The 23,667-nt window shown below is 40.1% G+C and overlaps 1 protein-coding gene across 2 annotated transcripts; it reads right to left on the bottom strand.

The window, feature by feature from the left end:
- Positions 1 to 338: 338 nt before the first annotated feature.
- On the bottom strand, positions 339 to 23,560 carry plod1a (procollagen-lysine, 2-oxoglutarate 5-dioxygenase 1a). 2 transcript variants are annotated; one of them, XM_042003136.1, is made up of 19 exons: positions 23,200 to 23,560; positions 21,133 to 21,224; positions 20,845 to 20,978; positions 19,833 to 19,996; positions 18,030 to 18,142; positions 17,717 to 17,780; positions 14,919 to 15,016; positions 13,436 to 13,537; positions 13,174 to 13,305; positions 10,593 to 10,714; positions 8,468 to 8,572; positions 8,138 to 8,263; positions 6,971 to 7,112; positions 6,746 to 6,859; positions 6,484 to 6,549; positions 6,297 to 6,401; positions 6,018 to 6,164; positions 3,561 to 3,686; positions 339 to 1,869 (listed from the first exon to the last, which is right to left on the bottom strand). In XM_042003136.1, the coding sequence occupies exons 1-19, from the start codon at positions 23,282 to 23,284 to the stop codon at positions 1,714 to 1,716; spliced, it is 2,193 nt and encodes a 730-aa protein (XP_041859070.1). In that variant the 5' UTR covers positions 23,285 to 23,560; the 3' UTR covers positions 339 to 1,713. The 2 variants fall into 2 exon arrangements, with proteins under 2 accessions (XP_041859070.1, XP_041859069.1); XM_042003135.1 differs by lacking the exon at positions 3,561 to 3,686 and adding an exon at positions 3,196 to 3,321 and having other exon boundaries at positions 23,200 to 23,558.
- Between the last annotated feature and the right edge of the window lie 107 nt (positions 23,561 to 23,667).

Raw genomic sequence — 23,667 nt, 5'->3', positions numbered from 1 at the left:
TAGAATAAGGGGGCTGATGATTCAGAAAAGCTTCTTTATCATCTGTTTTCAGTAGTCTTCACTACTGTAATGGAGTTTTTACAGGTCTCTCTAAAAACTTTCAGACAACTGCAACTAATCCAGACAACATATCACTCCACTGCTTCTGGTCCAGGACATAGATCTGATCTGATGATGCCACGAGACAACAAGATTTGTAAGATCATCTGGTTCCAGTTTGCTTTCCAAACATTTAGTTTTTCTGGAACAATCTGCCAGAAAACCTGATTTACCTGATTCTGGTAAATGAGGTCTCTTATTTCCCACTGCTTTTGATTAAGGTAGAGTTTCACTTTTTGAACATATTTTAAAATGAAATAAAAAAAAAGAGGTGTTGCCATGGTAACCCCTCTCCTGGATGTGGTCTCTGCTTTCTTTCCTGCTCTGCCCTGATATTTCGCCCAGCATCTATCAGGATTCTTCTCATCTGGCTTCTCGTCCTCTTTCCTTCCTCCCTTCTTCCTCTCTACCCTCCTCTCTCCCTAACCAAACAGAAGGAGCCAGAAAGTACCATTTAACATCCACCACCATCATCTGAGTTTAACGTCTAGTTTGTGTCGTCATGTCATCTTTCCTGTTTTCATGCATCCAAACTTTATCTGAACCGTTGATCTTCTTGACTCCTGATGTGCAAATCAGACCGCTGACGTGCACAAGCCCAAACAGCTGTGCACGTCGGCTTGTATTATTAATCCAACCCTAGATGTGCTGCACAGGGGGCATGTTCCTCTACTCTGCATCAACAGCATGGCGAGGCTGACCTGGACTTTCTGATTTTGTGGATCAGTAATAAACGTTTTTCTTTTAGGAAACACTCATTGATAAAAAGAGCCTGTTCAGCACCTGACATCTTGCATCAAATGTAAGGTTGATAACAGGAATATCACTGATAACCACAAGAGGTGGATTCTGCCTCCTGTCATGAATTACTAAGGTAATTCATTTTTTATCGAGTCATTATGAAGTGAGCTAAATTCAGGATTTAATTAACCTTGAAAATCAAATTTTCTGGGTTCCTTTATTTATACTTTTATCTGTTTGCTGTGTCATAAAATCAGTCACACCTGCCAATGTCAACACTGTATGGATGAATTTGCTGTTTATAAGCCAAACTGCTGCAAAGCCTAGTTATTAACTGGTTTTGTCAACCTGGTTAGTGAGCAAACCTCACTGGTCGACGCATCATTTCCAGCTCCAGCTTCCAAGGTAAATGGATCTTATGCATCTGGTAAAAACTCATTTACAGGGAGACTTGTTCCAAACAAAATCCCTGATAAGGACAAATCTAAAGCTACGCGTGACAAGTCTGACGTCTTGGTCAGTGACTCGGATATGATTTCTTCAGTGTCCTTCCCCAAACAGCTTCCACAGGAGTCCCAGCTGAAGTAATGAAGGCTGGGACATTATATTTGCATCTGAACATGACACTCGTCCCTTCAGCTTTGGTGCAGATTCCCAGAGCAGCTAGTTCCACAACAACAAGCCAGCAAGCGCACAGTTAACCAACACTCTGGCTTTTAGGTTAAATTAGAGAAGGCTGATCTTCTGCAGATGACAGCTGGCCACATCATGGCAGTGAGGCAAGACGCAGAATCGTTTTGGACATGGAGGAGATGCTGGAGATGGTGCTCAGCGTGGGTCCTGTTTGGTCTGGATTAAAGAGGAGCTGGAAGTTCAGGGATCCACAAACGACACAGCGATGTAGCGGGTGCCGGCGGTGGTTGGCAGGCCCTCGTGGTAGTGGGTGAGGCGGCCGGGGTGCATGAGGGCCCATCCTTTACGAGGAGCATTGATGGAGCAGTTGTAGCGGAGGAACCTGCATCCGCCACCCTGCAGTCACCAAACAGCAGCAGTTATCAGACACTTCAAGGAGCACAGAAAATATGAACAGAAATCTGAACAAAAAATCGATTTTTACATCCATTTTTCTTTCATTAAGTCAAGCATCTATTTTACTGTTAAAACAACATAAATTCATTTTGAATTCGATGGCAGCAACATGTTTGAACGTTACAGAACGGAACAAAAACCTTGTTCCGTTCGGTAACTAATGTTGTAATTGTGATGCGATTCTAGTTTTGTTCCAGGTCACAGAACAATTAAGGTGGATTTTACTTGATTCTAGAAAGATTGTGGGGACAACTAACTGCACAGGTTGTCTAACATCAACTTCAAGGCGCCCTCACATGCATATCCTTTTCACTGAACTGCACTTGGTCCTCATGAGATTAATTTAACTATCACTATGCCACATTATCTAGAAGTTCTTGTTCACTATTGAACTTTTACTGAGCTTTTATGTTAATGCTTCGTGGTCTGGAAATCAAACTGCTGCTTGAGGCCAAATTTGATTTTTTCGTCTTTTCTAGAGACCATTTTGGAAAAAAGGTTGCAAATCTGCAAAGTCCCAATATCCTGATTTGTTCTAACCACAGTGTTAAAGATATGCACCAAATTTAGTGCTTTTATCACCAACGCCCCACTGCATGGCTTCGTTATTTCCTAGCCTCCTGTATGAAGTCATTTATGTGGCTGAAAGCAGACGCTCTACAGTTGTAAATAAATTTTATTATAATTCCTGAAACGTGTTGCCATTAAATTCAAAATGAAATGTCATTTTTCCAAACTAAAAATGAAAAACAAAAGAAAAAATCAGCTTCAACCTTTTATATTTTTCACATCTTTGTTTTTAGTGACATTCTGAACATCTTTCTGTCATTTCTTGGATAAAAATTATGATTTCTCTTAACCCCAGCCTGGTTTTTCTTCTTTTGGTTAAAATGAATGTACTGTGACCCAAACACTCTGAACTAAAGGCGGATTAGTCCAGTTTGCTGCTGATGCAGGGAAACAACATGGAAGCAACAATAACAGGAGTCTGAGCTTCAGCCGTGTGTTTCATGCAAAGAGACAGACTCACAAACACAGAAGAGAAACTCCGACACTGAATGTAGAAACATGCCAGAAACATGATGAAAACTCCACCTCAAATATGTGATTTTATGTTTCAACATCATGCTTTATCACATCAGTTTTCCACCTGCAGAGTCAACAGCAGCACCTGCTGCATCTGTCATCTAAAACTGTCTCAATTTTAACACTAAGGATGAGTTGAGCAGCACGATGAAAACTTTTTACCAACTTCTCGACACTCACCTGGTAATCAAGGCCCAGTTGATTGAGTGCAAGGTTTATAGTGAATGTGGAGGCGTCATGGTGTGGCCTCAAAAAGGGCTGCTCATCTGGCTTATATCTAACTACAAAGGCCAAGTCAAAATGAGCCTGCAAACACAGAGACAGAGAAGGGTCATGCAAGGGTCAAGCATCGGCACACAGACCGCTCGTGTGGCCCCCGTCACTCAGGAACCCCCCACAGCTTCTGCTCAGGGAGGAAAAGCATCAGTTTCATCAGCATTCGCTTCCAGAGACGGAGCAGAGAAGCAGAGGGAAGAAGCAGCTGCAGATCACCTGCATCGTCATGTCCTGTGGCTTCTACTACCTGCAAGCACTCCTGCATTTACCTGGTAGTCTACGTCTTTGCTGTTGAGAGCTATGTTAACAGTGAATGTGGAGGCGTCGTGGTGGGGGGTGAGCAGGGGCTGCTCGTTGGGTTTGTACCTCACCACAAAGTTCAAGGGATTGGAACACTGATGAGAGAAGACATGCTGGTCAAACACCGGCTGCAACAAGACGAGTTACAACACTCAAATAATCAAATAATTAGAATATTATGTTCACAATACGCTGCTAAATTCATCCTAAAATTATTAAATCACCAATCAAAGATGTCATTGTGTCATTAGACTGATCAATAACTTGATTTTTATTGCAAACACATTTTCTTCCTTTTCTAAAATCTGTTTCTTTGCTAATATAAAGAGGATTTGAATATTTTTATTGCCATTAAATAGAAAATGCTTGTTTCTATCAGCTGGGTTAGTGTGGCCAGCAGGTGGAGCCACAGGCCACCTTTTCAGGCCTCTATGCTCTGAGCCAATCAGGTGTCAGAATAAGAGCACATCTTCCACTGGATAAAAAGACAATGAAGTATTTACTGTTGTCATGACGACATTATGACATATTTTGTGGTTTGAAAGGTATTTGCTAAAATAAAAACTGAACAAAAATGTTTCCTTCTCATCTTCAATTTTCATTTGATCAGCTTACTCGAAACTCCAAAATACCCATGTAAGTACTGGCCAAGTACTACTATATGTCATCAGGTATTTGGATATAGTATTGTAGTCAGTGAAAGTTTCACATGTATTGGTGTTATGGAACACATATTTATACCCTACGAGAGAGAAAAACTGAAACACACACATTTATGACATGAGTAGAGGGTTGTTTAGTTTTCCACCTCCCTTTCCTTAATCATCAAGCTTATTTCTGTTATTGATATAGTTACAATGGCATTTAAATTTCTGATATTTGTAATGTCATATACAAACAGCAGTTTTCATTTCTGACCGGTGTGGTCTTCAAGGCTGGACGTGTGGCATGATCAGAGACGCTGTTCTGGCTGGAACCGGTGCTGACCTGATGTGGTTGCTGAGCGTAGGTTAGTAGTTACACTAAACAGTGATATGAGGTGTCTTAATGTATGATTTAAATGAGTCTAATATTAAGGAAAATGAAGCAGCTACAGTCTTTACTTCATGGCTCAAAGTATCTTTAAAGTCAGATTTTGTTAGACGGTTAAGGTGAAATTAGTGAACATTTAGCACATTCATATCATGGAAGCTGTCTCTTTATACTCAAATCTGATTGGCCAAGAGTGGAGGTGGTTTGTAGAGGACTGGAAATAAAAGACTAACTGGAAAAAAACTAACAAAACCAGAGAGAAAGATGGAGAGAGGTTGTCAGGGACTCCTTTCAACTGTTGTGTTTATGTTTGATGCTTTGTTTTATGCTCCTGTTTGCTGTGGATGGACCTAGTCTTTTATATTAAACTAATAGACAAACACAACATCCAAGTCCTTCCTAACATTCATCAAAATATTATCTGCTGGAGATGAAAGATGCAGTACGTTCAACCATCTTAGGGAAATGAGGACGGCTTATCTGCGACGTGCATTCCTCACGTCTCCAATGACGATTTACTGAAAATGCTGGAAAACAAAATGAACAAAAATATGCCCCAAAGTGATTGATGAGTATAAAAATCTTCCTTTAAGTCTTTCAAATAGCATGCAGTGGTTCTCAATCTGGGGTCTCTGACCCTCCAAGGGGTCCCAATGAGCTAAGGGGTCCACGAGGCTTTGACTGTGTACAGTCTGTGTGAAAATTAAGTCCACACACACCGATGAGCTGGGGTGTGTCTACTTAACCTTTTCATCATTTGGACATTTCGTTCACATGGAAACGATGTTTTTGGAGCCTGAAACACAAACTTTTGAAACCAGGTTCCAACATGAATAAATGAGGGCATCAAATCTGCTTTACAGCAACATTTAAAACATTATTAATGAAAAACGTAAGAAAACTACTTATTAGGCTCAGTTTTTATCCACACACCATGTGGTTTAGTCCATCCATCCATCCATCCATCCATCCATCCATCCATCCATCCATCCACCCACCCACCTATCTATCTATCCACCCATCCATCCATCCACCCACCCACCCACCCACCTATCTATCTATCCACCCATCCATCCATCCATCCATCCATCCATCCATCCATCCATCCATCCATCCACCCACCCACCTATCTATCTATCCACCCATCCATCCACCCACCCACCCACCCACCTATCTATCTATCCACCCATCCATCCATCCATCCATCCATCCATCCATCCATCATCCATCCATCCATCCATCCATCCATCCCTGATCCATCCATCCATCCATCCACCCATCCATCCATCCATGGGTGGGTGGGTAAATGGAAAAAGGTCAGTCTACAGACAAACATGGAAAACACATGTTTCCTTTCAGCTGATAAGAAGCTGTGTAGTGTTTGGAGGACTTACCTTGGTGTAGTAACCAGGGTACATTTTCTCTGTTATCGGTGCCACAAACTCCACTAAGAATTTCTGCCACTCCTTTTCAAAGTTGATCTGATTCATGTGGATATCGATGGTGGGGACGTTCTCATAGCCTCCCTGGATTCTGGTGTCCTGGCAAATGAAGCCATATCAGAAGTTAGTCTGCAGGTAAATCAGCAGGCATTCTATATCACACATACATAAACATAAAGATAAAACTTGCAGGGGGCTTAAGGATGTGTTTTATTACTAATTAGGACATACCACATTGCCTCCTCCTGACCACTTCCCAAAGTTTTCCATTTCTTCAACAAGGTGGTTACAAGCAACATCAGAGAAAACTGGGAACCAGTACACGTCTGGACACGGCTGGAGGACAAAACACAACTTAACAACTCAATTTATCCTCCATCTTTAAACTAACTGGACTTCAGTTTGTGTTGCAACTCACATTCTCAGTCAGCTTGTCTTTCATGATCAGAGAGTAATTCTCATGAATGTAGCGCTCCTGCCAGTCCTGGAAGAAAGACGAAGAGTGAAACAGCTCATTAGAAAATAATTCTACTATCCATAATCTGAGATCAAATATTAATCAACACCTCCTGAACTTCACTGATCTTATGATCCAGTCAGTTCCCGTACAAGAGTTATTAATACTGCATTGACTGAAGCGTCTGCAGCTGATTATCAGACATCTATTCAACACGCCTCACCAGAGGGTTTTCAAAGATCTGCCACAGATCGTTGTGCAGATGGCTGGTCTGGTAGTTTTCTGTCGACAGGATGCGTCCAAACGGCTGCATGTTGGTCACATACATGAAGATTTCCTGACGAAGATGGAACCAGGTCAAACGTCAGCGTGCAAGCTTTATTTATTCATTTTTACAAGACTTCACAGCCAGAGTCTCTGCAGAATTCTTCTTTCCTCTCTTACCAACCTTTTCGCGAATGTTGTGGCAGTAAGCCATGTCAGGGTCTAAGCCGTGCAGAGTGAACAGCTCGTAGTCGCTCAGCTCTGATCGGAGGAGGCTGGCCTTAACCAGGTACACACTGGACACGTATGGGACGTTCCACACACCCCTACAACGAAAAACACACTCAGACACACTTAAGGAGGAAACTCTCGTAGTATTTTGCTAATAAGGCAACGAGACTTCATTAGATCAGAGACTTTACCCCTAAAGACTGAAGTTTTAGTGCACTTGGTTCTTAAAGAAAAAATACACATAGAAGTTCAACCCTTTTAACCCCAGTCAGCATCAGACATGACGTATCCAGCCTCAGCTGTCGGAGGTTAAAATGATGTAAAATGAATGTATGAATAGATATAGCAGCATAAAGGTCGACCAGAAGAAGAAAGCAGAATTTATTACTAACAGAACTTTGTAGAAATAACACACAGATCAACAGTGACCAAACCTTTTCTCATCTCATCGTTCTCTCAAGTCTTGGCTTTCAGGAGAAAAAATATTGTTATTGAAACAAACACACAACAGAAACTATTTCCATGTTTCCACTTTTTCCTCATTTCCAGTTATTCCTGCTACTATTTACCTGCTATCCTCACTAAACCAACTCCAGCTCAGCTGCTTTGTGGCGCCACCGTGCATCAGAAACGTCTTCTTGGCTTTATTCCAGCCATAGAGGAGCATTATTTTTCTTCTTTCACACACACATAGAACTTTCTGCTCACTGGTTGATCTTTGGCTGCTCCTGATTGGACGTTACCGTCAATCTAAGCTCTCTGATTGGTGGAAAGTCTGACAGGAAGTGGCTTCATCATCATGTCCAGGTCTAAATAGAGGTCTCTTAGCAACATAGTAGTGATGGTGATGTTTTTATGATGAAATGTGATAAATAATGCTGTTATCATGGATCATTGTGGATTTACCAGATAGAGTCTCTGAATAAAACTCCATTTGTGGCTGGATTGTAAACCTCCTGGACGGGATAGAAATGCCTGGAAAACATCCGTAGATCAGCTAAAGCCCTAACAAGGATGATTGTCGACGTGTGCACTGCTGCAGAGATGCTGTAGCTTTAGATTTTCTCTGTCCAATCGGCAGCCGTGTGTTTCTGTGTCACTGTTTAACCCTGTAACTCACAGCCTCCGTCCTTGGACAATGTCCACGTAGTCCTCAGACCGGGCATAGTATCCGTCTGCACTGAGCGCTCCCCAGAAGTTGCTCCACAATCGGCCGACTCGAGTTATCATGGGTGCCACGACGGGTCTGAGGAACCATTCCAGAAGAGTTAGTCAACATGCAGCTCTTCTACACATGATCGAATAAATAAATTAATAAATCCATGGGTTAATAAATAAAAGTGGTGCAATAGAAATAAAATGATTGACTGAATGTGGACGTGACTGCAGCAGTCCAAATACATGAGAACCAACAAGATCATAATCATTTATTACTGATAAACGTACTTACAGGTTTTGCTCAACGAGGATTTTCAGTGTGTTCTCGTTCTTTAAGACCACTTCAACGTCTATGCTGAAGAAATAGTCACAGTCTTTGTCCTTCCGGCACATGTCACTGAAAAGAAGCACATGGTGCACACGTTAAGACAGCTGTTCTCTAACGTGGTTTCATCATTGTTCCCCCCGTAGAAGCTCAGTCTGGTCTCCAGTGGGCCGGACCAGTCCAGAACTGCATAAGAACCTACAAATAAAGAAAACTTCACTTTTTCCTTTGTTTTAGCTCAAAGAACTACAACGACATTATCAAGATGTTTATATTTATTGATCTATCCTTTTAAGAGGACACCACAAACAACCTGAAATCTCTGTCTTTCATATCTAAAAAACTTAAATAATCTTTTAGTATGAAATATCTATACATTTATCAAATACATTTAAGATTTTCTTTCAAAAATTATTTATTAATTGATCAATATTATATATTTTTTATTATTTTATTAACTTCACACATAATAAATATATTGTATTACATACATTTCTATTTAATATTACTATCTATATATTAAAATATATTTTTATTTTATTACTATTCTACTTACATTATATACATTCACTTATTTGAATTATTTTACACAATTACACATTTACTCGTGCATTATAAATTCCAGATCAAACTTGATCTAGAAAATCACAAAACACTTCCGGAAGTAAAAAATACTTTCACATTATGATTAAACAAGAACAAAGTTATTTTAAATGTACATACGTGTACATTTCCACATGTGTGTAGTAACTCTGACCACCTGAGCTGATTCACCTCATAACAAAACTGAATTCAGATGTATGAAGTCATGAATAAGTTATCCCCCTTTATTTTCTTCAGTACTCCCTGAACTTTCTCCAAGTTCCCCACGGGGTACACGAACCCCTGTTTGAGCAACACTGCATTAAGGATGTCAAACAGCAGCATTGGTGGCTACTCTGAATAAAAAGTATATCAAGGTTTTGTTTTAATGATTTCTAGAGGTTACCAACTTTGAGCCGTAAGCCGCTTTAGAGTTCATTTTTTCTTCTTCTGTGGTGGATTTACAAGCATGGTATTATGGTGCGTGTTTGCAGTTTTGTCAGGGCCTGCAGCTGTTCAGGGGATTTAACTGCACCCTGATTGGCCGAACACATAAATGCAGTAAGAAAACTCACCACAAAAAAGTAATGAATAAAAAAGCTTGTGTATAGAAAGTGTTATTATTATTAATTCAATTTTATTAATGTTAGCCTATAAAAGAATCCAACAAACAGAAATGATCCAAATTTAAATCCCAGAGATTACAAAGCTTATATGTGAGAGATGAGTTGTGACTTTCAGTAATCTACAAACCACTGACTGGCTGTTATGCCCCAGTTGTCCCATTTGTGGTGTAAAAGCAACTTAGTCTTTGTTGCCCTTTTGGGAAAAGTACCACAAGCCACCAGAGCCAACTCACTGAAAAGAGCCAAGAAACTAAAATGGACCTTTTGAAGAACGGTTCCCAAAGACTCATCTTTCACAGATGAGGAAAACTATTCCTGCGTTCAGTGAAAGAAAGAAACAGCTGCAGTAGGTCTGAAGCATCAAGGAATCTGTGGAATTTAAAAACTGAAGTGTGGGAACTTTTGTTTGTGCCTCAGAAAATGACTGAGAAATTCAGGAAAATAAGGTTATACTGATGGCCAGAGGGGGGCATGCAGCTCATATCAGCTCACCACCCGGGTTGCTTGGAAGTGCAAGTACTAAACCCTGTGATGAGGACCTGAAACCAGGAAGCAGACGGCGGTTGCATCGCCCTTGGGGAAAGTTGCTGCAGCATTCTCTCAATTTTCTCCCCTAGTTTCATTCTTGTGAACTCAAAAAACAAAAAAAGATCTCTGGGACTCGTTTCTGGTTCATAAGTAATTTCCTGATGCGTCTCCAGGGCAGGAATCAGCTGAAACTGAGAGAGGTGCCACAAGCAGATGTTTATAAGAAAAAGCTGTCATACTTCGGAAAACAAGCTTTCTTTGTTTGTTGACTGAAAAACCACAGATGACTTTACGCAGCTCAGCTGAGAAACTGAAGGTGTGTCCTGCGACACCTCTCATGCTTTCGTCTCACTCACAAGGCCTGGTTCCGGGACTCGGCGTCCTCCATCCCCTCATCAGGATTGACGGATTTTACGTCCTGATACAGACTTCCATGCTCCTTCAGGAACGTGTTGACCTGACGTTCATGATGAGGTTCCTGCAAGAAAATGAAAAATTTACTTCTTCTGTGGTGGAGTTCTGTGCTAATATGCTAATATGGTGCAATATGGTGTATTTGCTCATCCACGAGAACTTTTACAGTCAAGTTTGTTCTGTAATGAAAAGTTAAGATTTTAGCTCATTTCAGATGATCTGAATATGAATCAACAGTGTTTTTCTAGCAACTTAAAAGGTTCATTAAGATAAAAGCTGCTGCATGTCTGAAGTGATGACTGAAAAACGTCCTTTCATGCTGCTGCATCTTCCCTACTGCTCTACAGTACTGTTTTTAATTGTTCTCGTCTTTAATTCCCACTATAGCTCATAAAAGCCGTCCCAGAGGACTGGCAGCTCCTGCTCATAACAGAGCCAGCGGCAAGGGAAGGAAAGGGAAATAAAGAAAGAGGAGAAGGATCAAAGCAGCGAATCAGAGAAATAAAAGGTCATTTTCTAATTGTTTCAAGTTAAAACACAAATAAAAACGAATGAGGCAGAAAGACATGAACAAGATGCTGGGGCCACTAAAACCAGTCTGAAACAGCTCGCTCCCAACGTACCAGATAAACTGATACTACGGGGTCTCAGAGCAGGGTCTTTTCTTTGGTTTTTATCTTCATCAAAGCTGGTGATGGATTTTACAACAAGTCTCAAATAAACTTGCATATCAAATCTTGCTCTTCAGCTGCAGCCTCACAGCTGAACCGGGTCCTTGTCTATCCGTCTATTTTCGATAAAATTCCAGGGCATTTTGGTCCCATTTGGAGGGAAACCAGAAACCTAGCTTCTTGTAACTATTAAGCATAATTTATTTTGCTTAATGACTCATTTATAATACTTGTGTCAGCTAAAAACAGACAGAGACAGAGGCCTGCAGGAAAAACATGTAAAAATGTCACTTTTCTTCACTTTGTACCTCACTAATACGATTGTCATGAAGGAAATGAACCTTCGAGGGTCAATCACTGGATGTTTCAAAGCACCGTAAGAAAAAACTACACTGTAGAAAAAATAAAGGCAGATAACCGTAAAACTCCAGTAAAATTCCAAAATAAAATTCCAGCTGTTACCTTCACTTTCACATGGGATCTTTTGTGTTATGCTTTTTAAATTTTTAATAAAAGATGTTAGCATATATAATGATTAAATTACCTATAAATTTGGTCATATCTTCAAAACTACATAAAATGAATCTAAAAATAACGAGTATGAATAATGGGTATGAAATGTGATAAAATGATATATCACTAATACAACAATGAATTTAAAATGTGCTTTATCCATTCCAGTTGGGAAATTCATTGTCATTCATTCATCTCTTGACCTGTGGGACGTCTGGTATCCCAGCATCCAGGGACCAGTTGGAGATTAAGCACCTTGCTCAAGGGCCCACAGTGGTTCACCTTTGTTGCCAGTCTGGGGACTTGAAAGTAGCTAGATAAAACAAAGGGAGCGATAGTGACGCCTGACAAAACGCGGCAGGTGCTAACAGGAAGGGTACTGTTAGCCAGCAAAGCAGCTGTAGCTCAAGCTAGCGGTAGTGTTGCTAACTGTTGACAATTAAACGTCGATATTTTATTGGTTCAATAGGGACGGTCTGTATTGAACACTTTTGTTTCCTTATTTACATAAATGTCCAACAATACACGTCCGTCACACACACACATCAACACTAAATTTAACAATTATGGACTAAATAAAACACAGGGAATACTCCGGCCAGCGAAACTGACCTCCCTCCTTGCTGCCTGCGTGTGTTGGGGTCACAGGTGCCGTTTTTTTTTAAGTTGTGTCTAAAATTTGTATTTCTGTTTTTAAGTATTTAGTTATTTTGCACTTTAAAGTACGGTGTTTGTAGGCCAGATGTTGAAACATGCCTTCTGTTTTTGGTTGACTCCTTGTTTTAATATAATCTGTACATACAGATGGACTCTGAACAAAAAAAATAATTTGCACCAATTTTTGTCTCTTTCTGTCTGCTGAGTGTATTCATAGTTTTAGTTACTATGTTCCTAGAGTGTTTTGAATAAGTTAACATACAATATACCATGACTTAGGGTGTCACATCTACCAAAAAACCTTGTTCATGGTATAAAGGGGTAGGGCCCCCAAAACCTATTTTGCTTAGGGCCCACTGAAGTCTAGAGCCAGCTCTGAATACACACACACACACACACCAGTTGCCCCAACATGTTAATGAAGTCAATTAATTTAAAAAAATCACTTCAGATAAGAGGTGAAGTAACTCTGAATAAAAAGATACCAAACGTGTGTATGGGAAACATCTTTTATGTGATTAAACAAGGGCAAATTAAAAGTAGTTGACGGCCAAATTAGGCTCAGACCCTCCAAGGGTTCAAATTTCAGCTTTTCATCAGTCTTCTAGCTTCTTTTTGTGTCCTCATAATGTGGGATCAGTTACATATAAAACAGCTGTGTTGGGAAATCATCTCTAGTTACCTTGTTGTAAATGAAGAGTTTGAGCCTGTTCTTGGGGTACTGGAGCTTCAACAGGCGTTCGAAGAACACTGTGACAAAAGGTGTGGGCTGCTGAATGAAGATGCCAATCAGAACCAGTGGGTATTCACTTTCCTGTTGGAGAAATAAACACGCTCCATGTAAAACTACCAGGAGACGTGGTTCAGTGTATTTCTAGGGATGGAAAAAACAGCTGAGGCAAATCCTGCACAGACAGTTTATCCATCAGGAGTCATAAACAGACCTTCAGAGCTGCGAGTGAGCACAGATCCTTGTCGCACACAGTGCATCCTGTCTCAAACGTCCATACGTTGGGGATATAGTTACCCAGGTAGTTGATCTGGAGCTGCAAGACAAAGTAATCATATCTCAGCTTAAGAAAGGATTTAAAAAAACACGTTAAAATCATATTTACAAGTTGAGACCTTCAGTCTCAATTCGCTGCTTTTAAAGTTAGCTTATGGCTAGTCTATTCAATGCTAATATTAAGCCTTTTTCTAATCCATCTTTCCGTGATCGCTTGATCCCACAAACCTGAGCAAAGCCACCGTTTGTTAAGTTCTCAGACATTCAGACATGTAGTTTCCCATGGACAGACTTCTAACTTCAGGCCTTCGCTCCAGCTCAGCATCTAACCGAACCTTTTCCACAAACTAAAAGATTAAAACCAGTGATCTGATTGAGTCTGCGTTTGGGTTCCACCTCCAGGTGACCTGAAATCCATCTCTTCCAGATGGCGTGTTTGACTGACAGCTGACTGACTTGTTTGTTGGTCTGTGGCCATTAAAAGCTGCTGTACAGTGATGTTGCTCCCCTGACATCAACCAGACATTTTATCCAGACAACTGCTGCTTGCTGGATATTTTCTCTTCTTCAGACCATTCTCTGGAAACCCTGGAGATGGTTGTGTGTGAAAATCCCAATAAATACCAACAACCATGCCACGTTCAAAGTCACATAAATCCTCTTTCTTCCTCATTTTGATGTTCAGTTTGAACTTCAGCAAGTTGCCTTCATCATGTCTATATGACTAAATGCCGTCCTGTGATTGGCTAATCAGATATATGTGTTAACAAACAATTAGAAACATGGACCTAATAAAGTGGCCGGTGCATTGGCCTGCACCCCTTCTGGTCTGTTAGTTAGTTTTATTTATTACAGTGATGCTCTTGTTCTTCATCTGACCACCTCCTGCCCGTCAGCACGTATTTCTGTTGTTCATTAAAACTCGGACATAAATGTGTAGAACAGGAACATCTTTGAGCTGCTTTCATCGACTTCTGCAATGTGTCACGTCAGTCGTTCTGGAGACACACGTTAAAAAACATGATCTGATTTACAATAGTGTCTGTTTTCATTCAGACTATGAATTTCATGTCTTCAATCTTAGTATGTTTTTTATGTCTGAACGGGGCTGATGAGAAAATGACCCTTTTTCCACTTGATCTGTGATCTCAGTAAACATTTTCCTCATGAGTTTAGAGTCTTAGTCCTAATTGCAGGTCTTGCTGAGAAGAGAATGATGTTTACTTGGTAAACTAAGGTCCCAGCAACAGTAAAAATATCATTAACAAGAGGTATACTTTACGGCAGGGCTGCATTGGGAGTAACAGACCCGGATTTTTCCAAGACTTTACAAATAAAATGGTAAAACTGGAAGTTTTAAAATGCAAGTGCACCCAGTTATGACAAAAAGTCTTTACGCACCAGGTCCACATCATTAATACCTTTGTTGGTCCGTTCCCATGGATGATGGCCGGCAAGGTATCATGCATCACGTTTCTGGCTCTCACTCGACCATTTTCAAACTTCAGTACCACCTCATCTGGAAGCAAAACACATTAATGAGCCAAATGTCACCAAACTGCCAGGTAACGACGATCGCTCCGAACCATTTCATCCAGAAAGCTGTAGAAAGCTTAGGAGTATTTAACCCTTTTGTATCATAGCTGAGGCATACACTTTCTGAGACCTATTGCATCATCTCATGGTAAAAACCAAAAGATGATAAAGATATTATTTATTTATTTATTGTACATTTTTTGAAGGGCTAAATAAGGACTTCATACTAAAATAATTATTTTTTTGTGCCCATACGTCTTAGGTTGGGCTTTAAAGTTTTAAAGAATATGAATGGAACCAGTGGCAATGATATGAGCAAAAAAAAAAATAGCTTAAAATTCCTTTTTGATATTTTGCTTACAATATGTTTAATTAGTGTTATTTTATCTGAATTGCAATTTTATGTTACAAAAATAAGCTTAGAGTAGTAATAAAAGGTTCTAATTGTAAAATATGCATTCATGACTCCAAATGCTTCATGATTGAGGAGAATCATAAAGCGAATGTGTGTTCTTCCCGTTTTTAAGTTCATACTATCAGTAAATGCTTCCTACGTCATGTTCTTCATTCCTGATCCTCTTTTGTTTGTCAAAGTTAAATGCATGAGTGTAGTTGGGGGTCCAGAGAGGCTGCTGTTCATAACAAAGTGTCCACAGTGAATATATTTAATCAGCAAGCAGTCCTCAGAGAGTTCATCCATTTCCCGAATTCTCCGTGCTGTCTGTGTAAGCTTTGACACAGACTTTACAAATTCCTTCCTAAGCCCCGATGATGCTGAGGAACGTTTGCTGAAAGCTTCATCAAAACTGCTACAGCTCAGGTTTGACTCTTCTACAAGTTCACTGTGATGAGATTTAAGCAGTATATTTAGCACATTATCCATCAGACAGTAAAAGTAAGTAGTGAATCATTTCATTCCTAAATCTCTACATAAGACAATTTTAAGCTTTTTTTATTTATTTCGACTAATCAGTGCAGGACTTTTCAAACACACTACATGCTGGTCTGAAAATGAGAGAACTCTGTGTGTGCAGGGACGGGAATAGCTTCTGGTCTCTTCAAAGAGTTCCTCAGGGATCCGTCCTGGGACCACTTCTGTTTATTTCATTGTACATAAACATATTTGCCAAGCATCAAGCTGGATGTTTATTTCTTTTAACATTTGTATACCTACATTCAGTTAGGAGACAGTAATGAGGGACTGCAGTTCGTGGTGTAGGGGTGTACATGCGCTTTGTGTGTGTGTGTGTGCCCATGCATGTGTGATTGTGTGTGAAAGAGATTATAATGAAAGGGATGTTTTAAATTGCTTTACCTTTGAGTGTGTGTTTTATCTTAATATGCATAAATTGTTTCTATAATGTAGAGCAGGGGTGCCCTAGTCCGGTCCTCGAGATCGACCATCCGGCAACTTGTAGATGCAACCCTTCTCCAGCGCACCTGAATCAAATGACTGGCTCGTTACCAGGCCTCTGCAGAGCTGAATGACATGCAGATGACATCTGATTCAAGCGTGTTGGAGAAGGGTTGCATCTAAAAGTTGCAGGGTGGTAGATCTCGAGGACCGGACTTGGTCATCTCTGATGTAGAGCATTTCGTGTTGTTTTCTGCATGCAAAGTGCTTTACAAATAAAACTGGTTGGATTTTGATTTTTCTAATGCAAATTTTCACATTTGTGCAAATGATACTGGTGTACAGCTCTGCACCTACATTAAATCCTTCTCTGAGTCAGTGTGAACCAGCATTTAACAGCATTCATCATACAGTCAGGTAAAAGAAGAAAGTACTTTCCACTTCTGATGTTGATGTACCTGTATAGTTTAGAAAAACATTTAGGTTTTAATCAAATTGTAAAATGAGGTTCAGATAACTTCAGATTAACAATCCACAGTATATTACACTACCAAAATGAGGTGGAGTAAGTCCACCTCATGATCCAGCAGCTGCAGAAGTTTATTAGTTTTCTGTATGACGTTATCAGTCTCTAACGTGGTCGTGAAGGAGTTTTGCTCCACTCTTCTTTCCAACGTTGCTTTAGCTCATTCTGGTTTGCATCACTGGTTTCTGCAACTCTCTGAAGGTCCCACTACAGCATTTCAATCAGGTTTGGGTCTGAAATCTGACTGGATCATGTCAGCATTCTTTTTTTTCATTCTGGTGTAGATCTGCTGCTGTGTTCGGGATCTTTATCCTGCTGCATGAGACAGTTTCAGCCAAGCTTGAGATGGACTCACATCTGACTCCAGAATACTTTGGTATCCAGAGGAGTTCATGGTCCACTCAATGACTGCAAGGTGTCACAGGTCCTGTAGCTGCAGAACACACCCAGATCATCATTCCTTGATCTACTTGGCGGGTGTTCTGTTTAATTTAATTTATTCTCTTCAGTCAATCAGAACGGAATATTTGTCCAGATCATGGTACAAATCCTGATTCCTGTTTTTCCTGCCTGTAACACAACCCTCATCCTCTGGATGATGGATGCCGGATTGTTTATTATCCCTCATGTGTTGCAGACGACAGATTAGAGTAGAAATGGTAAACATGGTAGGAAACACTTTATGTTAACAGCATCATACTGAAAACAGTAAGCAGTTAAAATATGCATCTGTGATAGAAATCATCCAAAAAAAACAAAAAAAAACAACAGCTAGTCAGAGAAACAGATTTCAGAGCACTCACCGAGGGCTCCATGAAGGTTCTGGAATAATCTGCATTTACTGTCCAGGGTAATGTTAAAGAATTTCTGAAAACAGATAAAATAAGAATTAAAACACACAGACTGGATTTTGCTCACATGGTAAATGAAGTGGCGCTTTCCTGCAGACGTTTCACATGAAACACCTGACAGGAACAGGAGGGATTTTACCCGCCGAGTTACTGGAAGGCTTTAAAAATCAAACACATGTGCAGGAATGGCTCCGTCTCATTAGCAGCAGGACAACGTTTATTAACTAAAAACAGCTAATTGCTTCTGTTGTGCAACAGATCTTACCCTTTTATCTGGATCAGTATAAATCTTGGTGAAGAACAGCTGATCACTGTTATTGTCGGCTCCTGTCCAGTTAGCAACCATTTCTTTAATGTTTGGAAGGTAGCCGATAAAACCTGAACAGAGGAAAAATCCAGAGGAATCACACTTGATTGTCAGCATATTCACATTTCTGTAATCATGAAACATAACAGGGAGGGAAAATCAGTGCTTTGTTTGAGTTTTCTGCTTCTAATTAAGCCTGTTGGGTTGAGTTTTTATAGGTCTGTGTACTGCTGATGAAAAGATTGTAAGCATCAGCAGATTGAGCACAGTGTCAGAAACGTGCACAGTCCTGTGAATGTGGGAGGATTAAATAAGATTTATAATCTGATATGCACATCCTCTGAACTACTGAAGCTGCAGTAATATGCATCTTTCTAAGTTTTCTCTGATATCTCTGGTGAGGTCAATCTAATGTTTTGGGTGCTTTTTATTTCATTTTCAGATTTTATTTTTAACAGTTTTAAATCCACAGTAATACTGAGCTCTGGCATCATCCTTGACAGGTTTTATTTTTTTCCAGCATAAACCAACAAACCATGATTGAGTATCAAGTTACACTGAGGTTACTGGCAGCTTACACATTTTTATACCAGGGTCTGGGTGAATACTCGATTCTGACTGGCTGGAGGGTGTCCATTAAAAAGTGATAATGGACACCTATGAAAGAAGTTCTGGTCAAATAGACTTACTGCTGTAAATTATTGCGCTGACTAAACGGTAGTTTGTAACCGTGGCAACAGAAACTCAGGCACCGGGCTGCAGACACACCAGATCATGTCTATGATGGCGCGTCGCTGTGAAAGCAGCTTGCAGGTTTATTGTGCTCCGTCAGTCCAGGAGAGACGAGAATGGAGCAACATTTTGTCGTCCTGCAACGTCCCAACCAGCAGTGGTCAGGGTCCACAAACGTTAAATCTCCGTCCTTCAAACGCCGCTATGGACATGCCAGTATCTTTATGAAATAACACGATCAACAGCAACGTTGCATTTAATTTTAAATAAGTCGTAGCCTGTCTTTCTGTCTTGATTACCTTACTTACATACTTGATACAGACTGAATGGTGGATAACATTATAAAAACGATTTAGGATAGACTTACTAGCTTGATACTAGCTGGACACACACAAGCTGTAAGAGCTGCACCCGCCCTCTGAAATGTGTGTTACGTAACATAACTGCGGCCGACCGAGCTGCAGGTTCTGTGTCAGAGCCGGTTACCTTGGCAACGCGTCACAACAAAATAGTCCACTCAGGCGCTTCTTGTGAAAAACTTACTATTTTACCAGTAAAAACAACATTAACGCATTAATAATTTATTTAATATTTATTTCTTTCGTAAGTGACCATGGTATAAGCGGGATAATGCCCGACGAGGTGTCCATTATCATAAATTAATGGAGTTTGCTTCGCATGGGACGGTTCACGCCTCCGCGTCATCCATTAATTTATGATGGACACCTCGTCGGGCATTAACCCTTACATATCTGTACGGTACAAATTTAAAATTCAAGTTTAAGACACACATTCGTCTGCTATGTTCAACAGTACAACTCAAAAACACAACTGTTTACAACTAAAAATGAACCTTAATTCAAAAAGCAGCTGTCGTTTTAAGGTTTTTCGTACCTATAAACTGTTCAATAAACAAACAAATAAATATTAGATAGAGCTGTTTGACCCTATTCCCTCAAATTCAGTCTGACCCAGGTAAAAACAGTTTCCTCACATCTCCAGAGCTCTGATCTGTCCCAGCTGACGTACCTCCTGAGCCCAGGAACCTGTTCCCCTCCCTCACGTGGGGGTGTTTGTCCTCCAGATGTCGGTCAGGCCAGATCAGGCTCTCGGAGGAGAACACCACCTTGTGTTTGGCCTGCTGGAATTTCTTGAGCAGCTCTTTGGGACCTGAGGCGAAAACCACGTCGTAGCTGTGTCAAGAAGAAAGATTTTAAAAAAAGAGAGAATTTTATTGCTCTGTGTGGCTCAGCCGAGTGAGAAGCCAGCAAAACAAATGAAGCAGTTGCATCTGTAAGATTTAGGGAGTAAACTGCCTGTGGTTTTGTTTATTACATTTCACCATCACACCCACATGAGGGTGCTGACTTGCTTACAGGAAGTCCTTCACTATACTACACATGAAGGATGAAGAATGGTGACAATAAACACTGAAACAACTTTTTAGGCTTTGAAATGAAAAAATAAACTTAATCTGGGAAGATTGGCTAAAACAGTCCACTGACATTTCTCTGAGCGGGAGCACACAGACAGGTGTGTGAAGTCCCAGAAAAGAGGAAAACACCATCAACGCAGCATGTTTCCTACCAGGCAGGTCTTTAGTTTAGCTCCTTAACTAATGATACAGCCCAAATGGAATCACATTTTCCAGGCCAGTCCCCTCAGATTATACTAATTTTCTACAGGTCATGAGGTCTTTCTTGTTATTTTTAACTGCCTATTTTTATGTGAAATTCCATGTTCAACCTTTGTAGAAATAACACACAGATCAACAGTGACCAAGCCTCTTCTCATCTACACATCATTCTCTCAACATGTTTTAATAAATCTTTGTAACTATTTCCTGTTTTCTAAAATGAAATAAGGCGCTGCTTAAGCTTTTTCCACAGTACTGTACTGGGATGTTACTACAAGAAATTGTCTGTCTCTGTAGCTCTGTATGGCAGGCCCCTCATGTGAACACAGTGGCCTGTCGTGCTCTGGAAGGAAGAGCCACCATCTAATCTAAAATATGAATCTGTGCCAGCAATAGAAGGTCCACCTGTCTATAAAAAGAAGGATTTGCTCCTCAGTCTTCATGTTCTGCAGAGCCTCTTTCAGGAGTCGCACTTTCTGGCCGCCTCCTGGAGCTGACATGTAGTCGCCTCCCTTCCATTTCTGCCCGCGGCCGAGAACCTTTAAACACAGACACATCTATCAGCTGCAGCTTTAAGAAATAACACCGGTGCTTTTTAATCAGACTCGTTTAAAGTCTGATTACAGATAATCAAATAATTGCGACAGAGAGGTGTCGTGTCTCTGGCCGAGTTCCTCCTGCTTAGTTTCCTACCTTGACAGAGTAGTTGAAGTGTTTAGCCGACCTCAGAAAGCGCCTGAAGCCATCTGTCTCTTTGGTTGCAACAGTTACTACAAGAAGTTTCTCTGGAAAAGAAAAACGTATGAAGGAATAATTCAGACAGACAATAGTCTCATTCTTCTTTTATCTTTTCCCTTAAGGATGAAGGAACCTGGTTGTACTGCCACTTCTGACTGTTTATGTCGGAGTGTGTACAGAGCAAGCTGTTCACACAGTAACCAAGCAGAAATACAGCTTTAACTATTCATATCATAAACACAGCAGAAATTCTATTGTAAAGAAATATAAAACTTACATCTTATTAAAGACTTGGTAACAGGAGTAAATATCATTGGGGTTAACCTCTGCAGGTACAACTTCCAGCAGCAATTTACAGTAATTTAACAAATTACAGATGTATTATAAGAATATAGGGAACCTTCTTATTTCTTCTTTAAAAAGAAGAAATAAGAATATGGACATGAGTTTTTATTTAAAGAAACTCATGTTTATTCAAACTTAAGTCAAATAACATGTTTAAAAACCTGCTGAATTTAGTTGTGGCATCGACTCAACCATCACTGGGTGGAACATTTCTTTATATATTACATTTTTATTGCCATTAAATGATTTATAGTCAGGTTCTAAATAACAGAGTTGTTCAGAAATTTCTTCATCAGTTTCTGGAAACAGATCCTTGTGTGTTAAAAACCCATCTATACACACCTCCAGATATGTTGTTTTCATAATAACACCTGTTTTTTCGTATATTATCCAAACATTCTGTGACTTTGTTCCCTTAGGACTATATTACTGAGGGTCCTGAAGGCTACTGGGGCCCAAAAGACCCTGCTCAGTTTTTCCCCCCAATTTAAATAGTTTTCTGGTGTAATAATACATAATTTGCATTGTTTTCATTCTTGCACTTGTAAGCATAGTACTGTAAAATGCCGCCCTAGATAATACTGTGTATAATGTGGTAAAAACCAATATATTAGATTTTTTTATTTATTTTTCATAAATCTATAAAAAGATAATTTATCAAACACAGCAGATGGTCACTGTGGAGGACACAGATTTATCACATCCATGATAAATCTGCAAGATAACTAGATTGTTATTATTATTAACTGGTGTCTTATATTATTATAGACAAAGTTTACTCTCACATCAACCATCAGTGTTAGATTAGTTCAATGTTTGATGTACACGGTGCATATTGTGAAATAAATAAATTTGTTCTTTTTATTTAGCCTTCAAATTTAATAATAATAATATAGATATGTAGTTGAATCAGTTTTCACTGAATAAATCTTGTTCAATCTGGTGTCGTTCACTACGCTGTTTGTTTTGTCAAACTACTTTTCACTTCTAGGCAATTCTTAAAGAAGGCCGAAAAAGTAAGATTTTGATTATAACAAGATTTAAACATGAGTGTTTTTTAACCAGATCTACATGGTTTCGTGTTAATACTGTAGAAGCAGAGCTGACAGCCCTCCAGCCTCGGCTGTAGTCCTGTCCACGTCAGCGGAATGAACGTCCGCCTCAACGGCTGGGCTCGTGCGTTGGCACAGGGAGAAAAACGCAGAGCCCAAATCTTGTTTATTTAAACTCGTTGTAACGTGTTCAATCATAATACAAACGTTCTAGGGTAAAGTTGTTACTTACGTGTGTATATTGAATTGTAAGCAACTAATCGTAAGTGAGAATGCGCTACTAAATAGGAGTGTAGTGACAAAATTCTAGTGTTTTCCTTTTAACTAGCTAGCTGTTCGGGCTAACACTATAAACACAGAGCAAGTGGCACGAGCGTCTTTACACAGCTTGTTGGTTAAGCTGCGCGCGACTAGCCTGGAATGTTCAGTTACCGGCCGGTTAAAATAATTATGTAGAGTTAGAGGGGAGTAACGTGCTTTTATTAAGCTGGGAAAATCATTTTTATTGAGCCGAAACCGGCGTGAACACTTGCGTCCTGAGGGTTACCAAACACCGTTAAAATTCAGCTAAATGCGCTGCAAGTGAGTGGACTGCAGGCTGTGTGGGTCGGCATTCTTGACTCACCCTGCGGGATTCGCTGTTCTTCGCTGTTTGCCAGCGTCCAAAGCGCACAGAAAAAAATCCACGGTAACAAATATGATGGCCTCATTTTTTTTATAAAGTTGCGATAAATCTGTTGCAGAGCCCCTGCATGAAGCGATAAGTCCACGTTTTCCGGGTGAATTCCTCCGCAAACTTGTCCAGACTGTTAACTCTGCAAGACTGCCTGAATACTTTCTCTCCCCCCTCAGAGCGTAATGTCTCCCTCCTTTTCTCCCCTGGTCCACTTTAGCCTGGAAGAGAGCGCTGTGTAACATAAGCTTGACGTTTGATGTCTTTGTAACGGTTTTGACATGAACGCTTGTGTTACACAGTAAGTTCATGTGTAATTCAGCAGGAAAAACGCCCATTTATAGAATGGGTGGGAAAAGAGCTTTTGGAAAGGAAAGCCAGAACTGCTGGAGGACATGAGCACTTGCACGTAGACGTTTT

The sequence above is a fragment of the Melanotaenia boesemani genome, chromosome 13 (assembly GCF_017639745.1).
Source record: "Melanotaenia boesemani isolate fMelBoe1 chromosome 13, fMelBoe1.pri, whole genome shotgun sequence".
Lineage (NCBI taxonomy): Eukaryota > Metazoa > Chordata > Actinopteri > Atheriniformes > Melanotaeniidae > Melanotaenia > Melanotaenia boesemani.
The sequence above is the reverse complement of the archived record's forward strand: the minus strand, read 5'-3'. Positions and strand labels throughout refer to the sequence as shown.